Consider the following 11,973-nt stretch of genomic DNA (forward strand, 5'->3'; position numbering starts at 1 on the left):
GTTGCCCCTGGAGCACGCCGTCACCCCATACACTGTCACACCGTTGCTGGTGGACACTGAAGCCTCCTGGGCACTCAAGCATGGTGAATGGAAGAGAAAACTTGGGTGTTTAGTGTCGTGCGATGGTTTCCAAGTATCCCAGGTAGCCACGCCCCAGCACAGTGAGATTCTGTTCAGCATCTCTCATAGCCGTTCCCAGCTCTATAAACACAGGGGCCCTCATTCTGGATTGTTCCAAGTTTTTGACTGATTGGCCCCCAGTCCAACTTAATCCAGCGATGGGAGCCATTTGCTTGCTGTCACTCTGCTTCCTTTTCTAATCTGGAGCCGGTGGTGGGACCTTTCGCGGAGTGGAGTCCAGGTGACAGCCCAGAGGACCGAGGGACCCCTCGCCCATGGAGATGCCCCCAGTGTCGACTTAGGGCGCCCCTGCTCCATGAAGGACGCAGGCGAAACGTGTGTCTGTTCTTGTGGTTTGTTTCAGAGTTGGTGATGCTGCTGGAGTGGTGGTCAGGGACGGAGTGCACCCTCTACACGGACCCCCGGGACTACCCCAAGTACGGGAAGGAGAGTGCCATCGTGGTTCTCAACCACAAGTTTGAGATCGACTTCCTGTGTGGTTGGACCTTGGCTGAACGGTTTGGGGTCTTAGCGGTAAGTTGGACTCCATTGACTTCGTCACACCTTTCTCTTGCTCGGGACCATGACTGGCCTGGCCCTCGTTCATTCAGAATTTGTAGAAGCATCAATTAGGTTTCTAACCACCTGTGTCTCATTCTGGCTTGGCATTGGGATTAACAACAATGGCAGTTAGTCAGCAACTACCATGTGCCAGGTATTTTACAAACAAGCGTTTGATCCTTACAGGAATATCTATGAGTAGATAATACTGCCTACCTACCCCCACTTCCTTCCTGTTTTTTTAAATTTTTATTTTAACTTTTTATTGTGATTTAGGTCAAAGTTTACAGAGTAAATTGGTCTAGCCTCCTTTACAAAACTAAGCTATGTTGTTGTTATGTGCTGTCGAGTTGGACCTGACTCACAGTGACCCCTCCCTGGGTTTCTGAGGAGGTATCACTATGGAAGTAGCTTGCCCCACCTTCCTTTTGAGGAGTGGCTGCTGGGTTTGAATCTCCAGCCTTCTGGTTAGCAGCCAAGTGCTATAGCGAGCTTAAATATTTTCTGGAAGGTCACAGTGCTGTCAGTGAAATGTGGTCTGAACTCACATCCAGCCTGAGGCTGGTTCATACCCCTCATCCTAGGCGTTGTGGCTTCTCTGGCTAATAGGCAGGACCCACCTCTCAATTTCGATCTTCATAGATTTGAGAACATTGACTCTGTCAGTGAGAGCTTGAATTCCAGAACTTAGAATTAAGTATGAAATCCTGTTTTTTCCAACTAGTTTGAGCTCTGGTGGTAGAGAAATTAAGGCATTTGGCTGCTAACCAAAAAGCTAGTGGTTGGAACCCACCAGCCACTCCATGGAAGGAAGATGAGGTAGTCTGCTTAGGGAAAGATTGACGACTTTGGAAACACAATGGGGGTCACTATGAGTCGGAATCCACCTGATGGCAGTAAGTTTGGTCTGAATTTGACTTCTTACATGTAGCATGCAAATGATTAAATTATCTAACAGGTAGGACTATTTCATTCCTTTTGTGTTGTTTCTGTGGTAGCATTGCTTATAAATGTGTCCATAAAGTTCAGGGCAATGTGTTTAATAGGCAGCATTCCTCAAAAGATGGCAAAAGTAGAATAGTGACACGTTTTGTGTGTTCTTTTAATAAAATCATATTTTACGTGGAAAAAATATCTGGAAGTGGTCTTTTGATTTGACGTCTGTTATCTTTAACAAGCAGGGAAGTGTTTCGTTGAACCCATGTCACCTGATGGACTCAGATTCCCAAGATAGTCACGGATGCCAGCAGGCATCAGCATGCGGTGGCCCAGGGCTAAGGAAGGCTGTGACCATTTGCCTCAGAGCCTGGGGACCTTGCTTTGCACCCGGGAGCAATCCCACAGAGAGAGGGCTGCTCGCACCCCTCCTGGTTTTGGTGACCCTATCAGCCGAGTCCCACTATTTAGAGCACAGAATGCTAAAGGTGGTTTCAGAGGGTGGAGAACAAATGGGAGTGGGAGATCCAGCAGGTCTGTTGCCATAGGCAGGTGGCCACGGCCCCAGTGATCTCGTCCTTGGCTGCTCATGGAGTCTCAGAGTTAGGCAACAAAACTTGGGGCCCTGCCTGACTGTGCTGTTCGGGAAGACCCTAGCTAAGCATCATTGGCCATCCTTGGATACCTGTTGTTTGGGCTTCTAAACATTTATGTATTACCTAATTGGGGGCTGAAGGCGAGAGAAGGAAGTGTGGGCTTGGAAACACATCCTGCTCATGTCTTTATGGCATAAGTGTTGCTGGTTGCTATGCTGTTAAACACCAAAAGACAACGAAGGTCCTTAGCAGGTTTTCCAAAGATAGAAACAGGAAGTGAAGTCACTGTTGCTGCCTTAAGACCTTCTAGAAACCCACTGACTGTGGGCGAGTGTGTGCTGGAAGGATTACTGGGGAAGCCACGGGCCCTTCTGCCAGTGGTCTTCTCCTTTGCCTTCCTGTTTATGCTGTGCTGACCTGGTATCTCATCTGCATGTGCATGTGTGCATGCGTGTGTGCAGATGGGTGCACTCAGATATGTTTCCAGGAACAAACACAAAGTGTGGTGTCTACATGTCCCTGTTTTAGAGACCCTGGGTGGGGTCTCTGTTGATTTTGTGGGTCTGTTCTCTGAGAGAAGACCCCTCAACACAGCTTGGTTCTAACCCCGCCACGGACACCAGTGGTGAAGCACAGGATTGTTCTCGTGCCAGAGAGAAGGGTAGGTGGTGCCTCTTCATCCTGACCTTGACCCACTGGCTTTACCACCTTAGATCTAGACCTTTCCGACTGCCAACCTCTCCTAGAATCCCCTAGAATCCCCACAGGGTACTTTGGAAGCAGCTGGTGTTTTTTCCAGGGCTTTTTGAGTGGTTTTGGTGGTGTCCATGCTGGACAACGAGCAAATGTTTGTAGTTGGTGAGGCACAGGAGTCCCTGTGGTGTAGCAAAGAGTCTAGTGGTCTTGGGGTCTTTTCAGATTCCAGCTTGTGTCTTGGTAGCTTTAGGACCATGAGTAATTACTCCAGCCACTGTTGCTGTGTGCTTCTTCTGTGCCACCTTCTTGAGTTATGCTAGGACTAACCCTCCTGATACTGCTATATAAGTAAATACTCCTCCTGATACTGCATTTTATAAGTAAACTCTGGTGCCTCGGTTTGGTTAAATAATTTGCCCAGGGACTGCTGTATGATTTCCAAGCCTCTGCTCTTGCCCTTTGGGAGGTGTCGGGAGGAAGAGTTCAGGGCAGCGGGGGCTTGAGACCTGCTACAGAGATGGGCCGACCTTAGCGTCCTCAGACACAGGGACGCATGACAGGGGACAGGCTTCCAACGCCCCTCCCAGCTCACACTGCTGCAAGGCTTGTTCTCAGGGTGCAAGTCACCAGGGCCTTCTTCCGGCCATGGATGGAGCAGGAAGGAACTAACCAAGCAGGACGCTGGGAGAAGCCCACAGGCCGTCCAGGGTCAGAAGGTGGAGGGGACAGACAGAAATAGGCGAAAAGATGAGTCCTAGCAATGAACATGGAGGAGAAGTAGCACATAGGGAGGGGGGGCCACGGACACTGAGCGCTGACTCCGTCCCAGGACCATCTGGGGCTCTGCTGCCCCCAGAGGCTCTGAAGCCTGTGCTCCTGGTACAGGTAGGCGCCCAATGGACCACTGTCTCTTCTTGAATGCGCTGGTGAATGATTGTTACTGAGCAGAAGGGCCTACGACATAGAGACTTCTCATCTCTAACTTGACTTTCTTCAATGAATGTCCTATTGAGAGGGCCTACAAGATTATTACAGGAGTTCGGGTCATGTAGTGGTTAAAGTATTCGGCTACTAACCAAGAGGTCAGTGGTTTGAACCCACCAGCTGCTCCATGGGAAAAAGATGAAGCAATCTGCTTCCATTAAGATTTACAGCCTTGGAAACCCTATGTGGTTGTGCTCTGGCCTAAAGGGTTCCTGGGCGTCAGAATCAACTCATGAACAGCAGTAGGTTTGGGGTTTGGTTTATAAGATTATTATTATTAAAACAAACAAACCAACAACCCACAACTAATGTCAAGTGTCAAGAGGTGGGAGCATCCCCACTTATTTTAACAGATACGTGTATAACCCGCCCAGAGGTAAAGGAAGCGAGTCTTGAACACTTCGCCCCGGTCAGTGCGTCTCCCACCCTCACTGGGATTTGAGACCTGCTCAGCAGGGCCCTACGGTGTTCCGGTTTCTTGCCAAAATATTCCTGAGCCCCTGATTCACTTCAGGGCTCCTCTTGGAGGGTGGAGAGGGCGAGCAGGAGGGTCACTTTTCCTGCTCATCGCAGACCCGCCCAGAGCTGTTACTCTGAATGTCCCCCTAGAGCCAAGTGCTGGCAGAGAGCTGGCCCCCAGGAGAGTGCTAGAGGAGGGAGCCAGCAACTTTGCTGGGAGGTGAGCCAACACTGGTGGAAGCGCCCGGAGTGTGTCCTCCTGGGGAGTGTCCCCCATACGTCACAGGGGACAGTCCTGGCGTCCGTGTAGCACTCCTGAAGGAGCCGGGTCTACTCATTGTGGGTGATGTTGTGAGACCCCTGGCCTCTCGCCAAAGACCGGTTAATTTCTTCTCCCCTTGAAAGCCCAGGCAGTACTCGGGTTACAAATGCGATCCGTTCCTGAGTGCCTTAAGTCTTTAAATCAAAACTGTAGTTAAGTTGGATCAGGTGCACACACGACTCTTATTTAGTTTTACTTCAGTGCAAGCCAAGACTCAAAGCCTTTGGATGATTAGAAAGCTGCCCGTGCAGCAAGTGCGGGGGTTGGGGACGCAAATTGTCGTGAGTCGGGGAAGGCCCTCAGTGAGCTGCGCTGTCACAGTGACCGCAACAACAGGCCCGAGCTTAGCAGGAATTGATTGCGAGGCTGGCGCGGGACCGGGCTGTGCTTTGTTCTGTTGTGTACAACAGGGCTGCTGTGAGTCGGAGCTGACCCGAGGGCACCTAACAACAACAACAACAGCAACAACAAGGGGTTGGTGCGGTAGGTTCAGAGTGAGGGCAGATTTACCTAAAAGGGCAAGTAGAGTTGTCCCTAAGTCAGACGTTTGTCCCTAAGTCAGACATTTGCAACCCAGGGGCTGCCCACATATGAAGTGGCTTCTTAATACAGTAATTGTGCAGCACTATTTTGTATCTTAAGTTGCCTTCACATGTGCGCGCATGCGCGCGCACACACACACACACACACACGCATGCCCCTCACCGTTTCCTTCTTTCTTTACATCATGTGTGACATTGAGAGCCTCCCGGAGCCTGAGGCTTTTGTGTTTCAAACAGTGACGAGCAGAGGGGTCCTCACCAGGTACTTTTCATCTCCTCATGTAACAGCCCAAGACGGAGCTGTTCTGACTTCCCCACACATTTGCCTTAAACACGTAAGACACATGTAGGAACAGATCTCGTTAGTAACCCAGGGACTGCCTGTACTTTCCAGGGGAGAAGAAATTAACTGGCCACTTTGGAAGTGAGTCAAAGCTAAAATAAAAGAAATTTGCAGAAATCCTTGAGAGAGGGTTATTACATGTCAAATTGCTTTTCTTTTGGTGAGGGTGGGGAGAAGTGCGATTTCAAAAACATAGCAGCTTTCCGCCTTGGGTTCCCAGGCCCAGTGGCCGGAGGCTGTTCCAAGGCCCTGCGCAGGATGTCCTTGTCCTCGGAGGCGCTACTTGACTCAAGGACCAGTGCCTTAGAGGCTGGGTCCTGATGGGTGAGCCATTCCCTCATCCTTGCTCTGTGGAGTGAGGGTGGTACACCTCTAAGTTGTACCAGTGTCCGGGCATAAAGTCCAAGGGCCACGGTTTCTGCTTCCTGTCCATTTACTCATCTGTTGCCTCAGTGAAACACATCTGTCGCTTAGCAGTGACCCCAGAAGTTTGCATCAGACCCTGTCTGCCAAGCATCTGAGCTGCACCTGCCCGTGGTGAGCACGCCCTGCACGGTAGTTGTCATCGTCCCCGTTTATCTGCTGGGGGATCATGGCCCAGAGGCCGGTGCAGGGGCCCTCTGAGGTACTTTCCCATGATCCTTCAGGAAGCCATATGCAGTAGTAGTTATCCAGTGCTCTGTGGCAAGCCCCAAACTCCGTGGCCTAAGGCAGCCAACGTGTGACCTCAGTTTCGGTGGTCTGGTGAGGGTTGATGAGGGCAGCATCGCGCCCAGAGGCCTGGCTCGGGGTGGGGTGGGGTCTGTTTCTTGGCTTCATTTCCCAGGGCTGCCATAACTAAACACCACAAAGGGGCGGCTTTCAAGGGCAGGAACATAAAGCCTCACGGCGCTGCAGGCTGGGCGTCCGAGCTCAGGCTCCTGGCTGGGTAGATTCCTTCTGAGGCTCCAGGCCTTGTTCTGGCTTCCAGTGGCTCCCGCCAATCCTTGGAGCTCCTCTGGGACTCAGAGATGACGATTCACACAGCGTCTTCTCCCCTGCCTCGGTCTCCCCGTCTGGTCTGGTTTATAAGACATCACTCGGAAGGGATTAGCACCAGCATCCACCCTCTGCTGCTGTTTCCCAAACAAGGCCCCACTCCCAGGAAATGTCTCCTTAGGCCTTTGGAGTGGGTGCTTACTCTTCTTTCTCTAGCAAGTTCTCCAGCAGGCAAGGGAAGCAGCCATCAACCCTGGCCATAGACCCTGTGGCCCCTCCTTCTCTTTCAGGCCTCCAAAGTCCTGGCCAAGAAGGAGCTGGCGTATGTCCCTATCATCGGCTGGATGTGGTACTTCCTGGAGATGGTCTTCTGTAAGCGCAAGTGGGAGGAGGACCGTAAGACGGTCCTGAAGAGCCTGCTCAGCCTCCGGGACTACCCCGAAAAGTTTTTCGTACGTAAACCTCCCTCTCACCTCGCAGGCCCCCAGTATCACTCACTCGGGCTGGGGGACACATCCCCACACATTCCTGACACCTTCCCTGCCTACCTGTGTCCTCTCTACATAAACACACTGGTTTAGGAGTCAACCCTCGGTGCGCCTCTCACTGACTCTCTCTCACACACAGTCTCACACAGTGTCTCACTTACACAGTCTCATACACACACTCACATGTCTCTCAGTCTGCCTCACACACACACAATCTCTCACAGTCTCTCTCTCACGCTCTTCTCTACTTCCCATACACCAGCAGATGGGAAGCCCTCCGTCCTGGAAGCCCCTAAGAATCTCTGACCCATGAAGTACCCGGCATGGAGGGGCCGGGTGGGTGGGCGGGCAGGCGTATGGCCGTGGAGGGGCCGGGGGGGCAGGCATGTGGGCATGGGAAGGGCCCGGTGACCCTCTGCGTCCTGCGGGGATGGTGACCCGGCCCCTGTCTCCGCAGTTCCTGATCCACTGTGAGGGCACTCGATTCACGGAGAAGAAGCACCAGATCAGCATGCAGGTGGCCAAGGCCAAGGGGCTGCCAGGCCTCAAGTACCACCTGCTGCCGCGCACCAAGGGCTTCGCCGTGACCGTGCGGAGTTTGAGAAATGTAGGTAAGGACACCCCAGCCCCTTGCACCCCCCACCCCCATCCTGCTCCCGGAAGGCAGGCCGCCCGGATGCTGGCAGCTTTGCCTTAGCAGTGTCCCTGGGCATACAGCAAGGAGCCCAGCAAGGAGCCGGCAGAGGCTGCTAAGTTAGGGACAGCTTAGAGCAGAAACAGTGTTCCACTGTGACAGGCACTCACTGGTCCAGAGAGGGACCGCTCGTCCAGGCCAACACTGCCCTCTGCTGCCCAGCACGGGTACTGCAGGGCTGAGGTAAAGGTGCTAGAATCCACACACCTGGGCTCTGCCTGGCCTCACCTGCAGACCCACGTCAGCCACATCCTGCTTCTTTGCCCTCACTGAGCTGCCTCCGGATGATGAGTGTGTTGGCCCTGTGACCTGTGGCCACGACTCGTGAGTTTGGAGCCCTAAATGACTGCAAATAAGAGGATAAGATGGTAACAGAAACAGCTGTTAGAACAGCCGCCAGCCTCCTTCCTCATGGCCTCGTCTCAAAATCCTCTTACGCAGCCAGCCCTTCTCCTAGGCCCCCTCCCTCATCTTTAAAGGGACTTCACACGCTGTCCAGCTGAGGAGGCTCAAGGTAGCTCTGGAGCCCTGTGGGGCCGCCCCACTGGGCTGGGCGGGCAGTGGTCCAGGCTGGCTCTCTGCCACATGGAGAAGAGAGGACCCCGTGGTCAGCAGCCCTTGCCCTTGAGAACAGATACAGGGGCGAGGACCCCCAACCCTTCTTCTCTAAAGAAGGCTTCCCAAGGGCCGCAGCCACGCCAGGGGTTTAGAAAAGAAGGAAGGACTGACGGGCAAGGTGTCCTGCTGTCCCCTCGAGCTGCCTGTCAGAAGCAGCCCTGGCCCCATGCAGGTCCAGGGAAGAAGCCCCTAGGGCAGAGCCGGGTCTAGACTCCACACTCCACTCTTCTCAGGTGACTGCCCCATGTCCAGAGCCCCTGCCCTTGGTGGGTTCAGACCCCCCGAGTCAGCACTCCTTGCCTGGCCCCGAAGCCCTCACCCACTCGGCAGCCCCAGGCCTGGAACCAGCCCTGCTCCAGGCAAGCCTCAGGTGGTGGCCCGGCCCACTCTCGCTCAGGGTCACGCTCTCGCTTTGTCCTGGGAACAGGATGCCTGGCTTCCTTGCCCCAGCCCCTCTGTCTCCGTCACTGTTGTGCCTGACCACTCCCACTGTCACGGGCCACGTGCCATGTGCCACGTGCCCCGTACACACACAGGACCTACTGTCGCTCCCAGGCAGAGCCGGAAGGTTCTGGAGAGACAGCAGTTCATTTGCTTGCAGAACCACAGCCCCAGCAGGCGTGGCTGCCTCCAACCTCCTCCTGCTCTGCAGGGCCCTCCCACAGAGAACATGTCTAAAGTCCTTGTTGTCTGCAAGCCAGGGGCTCTGGACTTAACCTGGGGCTAGAAGCTGCCCTGCTGTCCCGGCCTCCACTCCTGACCCCAACAACCAGGGCCAAGGATGCCCACTTGCCACTTCCCCTTCCCATCTTCCCAGACAGACTACTCCATCAGATGGTCTGGCATGGAATCCCAGCTTCACCCCCACTCACTGTGTGACCCTGGACAAGTTACTTCACCTCTCTGGTCCTAGGTTTCCTCTTCTATAAAACCTCCGGGGGTACAATGAGGATTAAAGCAGGTAGCATGATGCCTAGCAAACGGCCAGCATTTAATAAGATAATGGCTGTTACTGACCCCAGGTTTAGCTCACCGTCTCCTGTAGGGAGCGTCCATCCAGCTTCAGCTTTGGTTTGCCTGTTCTGCCCACCTTCCCTGGGGAAGACAAGTGACACTCCCTGAGCAGTGTTTGTCTGTGGGTGGCAGTGGGGAAGGCACCCCTACTGTCCTCAAGGAGGCGTTACAGATACCCCATGGACACCACTGGCTGACAGACTCAGGGCGTCAGCCAGGACTGGCTTTCCCCTCCACACCAGTGCGGTAGGCTGTTTTACTTCCAGTCTGCAGGTAAGGAAGTTTGGCTCAGAGAAGCTGAGTAACTAGCTAAAGTCACTCAGCTAGTTCATGGTGAGCAGGGACCCCACCCAACTGTCTGGCGGGAGGGAGTTAGGCAAAGGGTGTTCCCCGTCTTGCCGATGGGCTCTGCAGACACACCCAGTGGGATCACTTTGGTTTCTCCCCTGGAAAGTGAGAAGTGTGCAAATCCCCAGTGTGTGGGTTGTCCCTGGGGAATCCCAGGGCTCGCCCTGTCTGTGTTATCCAAAGCACCTCCACTCCTGCCCTTTATGCTCTGAGAGCCTGGGTAGCAGTGGGGCACAGGGAACCCCGAAGTGGATGACCTCTGGGGTCCTTTTTGCTCAACCTTATGCCTCTGGTCAGACTTCATGCAGCCTGGATGGCCCTTCTCTCCACGTAAAACGTCATGCTTTGAACACCTGCAAAGCAAAATGACACCAGGGTCCTTCCCAACAGCCCTGGCCAGCAGCGCCTGATAGTGGAGGGGGACAGCACCTCATAGTGGAGGGGAGGCTGTCCCCACAGGCGAACAGCCCTGGCAGCACGTCCTGGCCCAGGACAGGGGAGGGGCCGTGGGAGCCCCAGGGCCCTGCTGCCAGGCTCCCCACCAACCTGCTGGGGGAGTCTCTCTCACGGGCTGAGACACCCCCTACCCAGCACCTGTGGTGGTTGGGCTGCAGGTGGAAGACACGGACAGTGGTCATCTTCTTGTTCTTTGACTCTCAGCGCTTCATTTTCTTCGAGGCGCAAGGTGCTTCCTCCCTGTCCTACCACCCTGCAGCTCCCCTCTCTGTAACTGAACGAACGTGGTGCACGCAGCAGTGCTGGCACGTCATTAACAGAGCACGTACAGCGTGGGCCTTGCGTCCGTACCTGCCATCCACCATCTCAGCGTCAGGGGGAGAAAGTAGTCTTAGTCCCACTTCCTAGGAGAACTCGGTGCAAGGAGGCTCAGTGATGTGCCTGAGAGGAGACCCACAGTTCCCAACGGAGACTTGCACCCAGTCTGACCGCGACACCTGTCCTGTCCTTCCTTCGACACCACCCAGTCGGGGGCCATGGGCACCCACTGCCGACTTCTGTTGTGCTGTCTTTTCCCTGCTCGCTTGCCACCCTGTCATCCCTTTACCCAGTACCATTGACTGAGCAGTGGCTTTGGTCCCGCCTGCCGTCAGGGTGCTGACAGGCTGGCCCCCGTTTGGTAATCCCATTGGTCAGAGGCTGCTTGGTTCCCAGCCACGTTTCCACTGAGTACCGTTCCATTCCGTAAGGATTCCCAACCAGCATCTCACCCTAGTGTGTAACCATCTTTTTCTACGGGAAACATGCTCACAGAATGGTCCCATTGCTGTAGACACATCTCTAGCTGACGTGCTTTGGACTGATGGATCCTTCTGTCAGTATTGGTTTAAATATTGGTAATTGTTGACCATGATAGGCTGTGCCTATCCGAAAGCTGTGCCTCACGGCTGTGGGATACCAGGAGCCCATGCTGCCACGTTGCTGTCCACTGGTCTGACCCCAGTGCTAACTGGTTTTATTACTGACTTACAGTGAGGCTTCCCGATTACGAAAGGTGACACGTGTCCGGTATGGAACACGTGGAGGAGGCAGGAAAGCAGGAAGGCGAAACCTGTCATCCCACCATTGTGATATCCGGTTAACACTTTGATAACTGTCTTCCAATGTGTGTATCTATCAGACACAGTTGGGTCCACCTGCTATATACTGCTTTGTATTTGTTTTATTTTCTATAGTTTCAGCTGTATATGACTGTACACTCAATTTCAGAAATAACGAAAACCCAACCCTGCTGGGAGTCCTAAACGGAAAGAAATACCATTCGGATTTGTACGTGAGGTAAGTGGGCTCCTTTCCTTCCAGAAACGGGGGCGCCCGTCTCAGAGCACATAGACCACAAACGGCCCTCCGCCCTCCTTTCAGGGCAGTCTAGTTTGCTGTCTTCTTGCTTAGTCTGTATCACACCATTAACATCACAAGCCCCAGAGACACGTCCACGTGGTGAATAATCAAGAGTAGCCTCCTTCCCTTTCGGCTGCTTCCTGGCCCTTAGAGCAGCTCATTCTAACAGAGCTCAGGCCGGACACGTGGACACAATGTTTGCCATCGTTCTGAGGTTAAATGTGAAGAGCTTTTCCTTGGCCCCTCTTCCCGGCAGCTGGATCTGCTACGTAGAAGTAGACAGATGGTACCGTATATAATTTATAAGAAGCGAATGAGAGGTATTGTGGTGTTTCACTTGTGTGTTATATTCCAGGCAATGACTGATTTATTGAGAACACTTTCATGAGCTATTAGACAAACAATTATCCCTGCTGT

At 53.6% G+C, this 11,973-nt stretch overlaps 1 protein-coding gene across 1 annotated transcript in view; it reads left to right on the forward strand.

The window, feature by feature from the left end:
* Positions 1-11,973, forward strand: part of AGPAT4 (1-acylglycerol-3-phosphate O-acyltransferase 4) — a 30,239-nt gene that overhangs the window by 11,793 nt on the left and 6,473 nt on the right. The window contains exons 2-5 of the mRNA XM_007945281.2: positions 485-654; positions 6,828-6,989; positions 7,483-7,636; positions 11,391-11,493. Of these exons, the coding sequence (XP_007943472.1) occupies positions 485-654; positions 6,828-6,989; positions 7,483-7,636; positions 11,391-11,493 (589 nt within the window). The remainder of the gene's footprint in view (positions 1-484; positions 655-6,827; positions 6,990-7,482; positions 7,637-11,390; positions 11,494-11,973) is intronic.

The sequence above is a fragment of the Orycteropus afer genome, unplaced genomic scaffold (genome assembly GCF_000298275.1).
Source record: "Orycteropus afer afer isolate SDZICR_OR568_19922 unplaced genomic scaffold, OryAfe1.0 scaffold00135, whole genome shotgun sequence".
NCBI lineage: Eukaryota > Metazoa > Chordata > Mammalia > Tubulidentata > Orycteropodidae > Orycteropus > Orycteropus afer.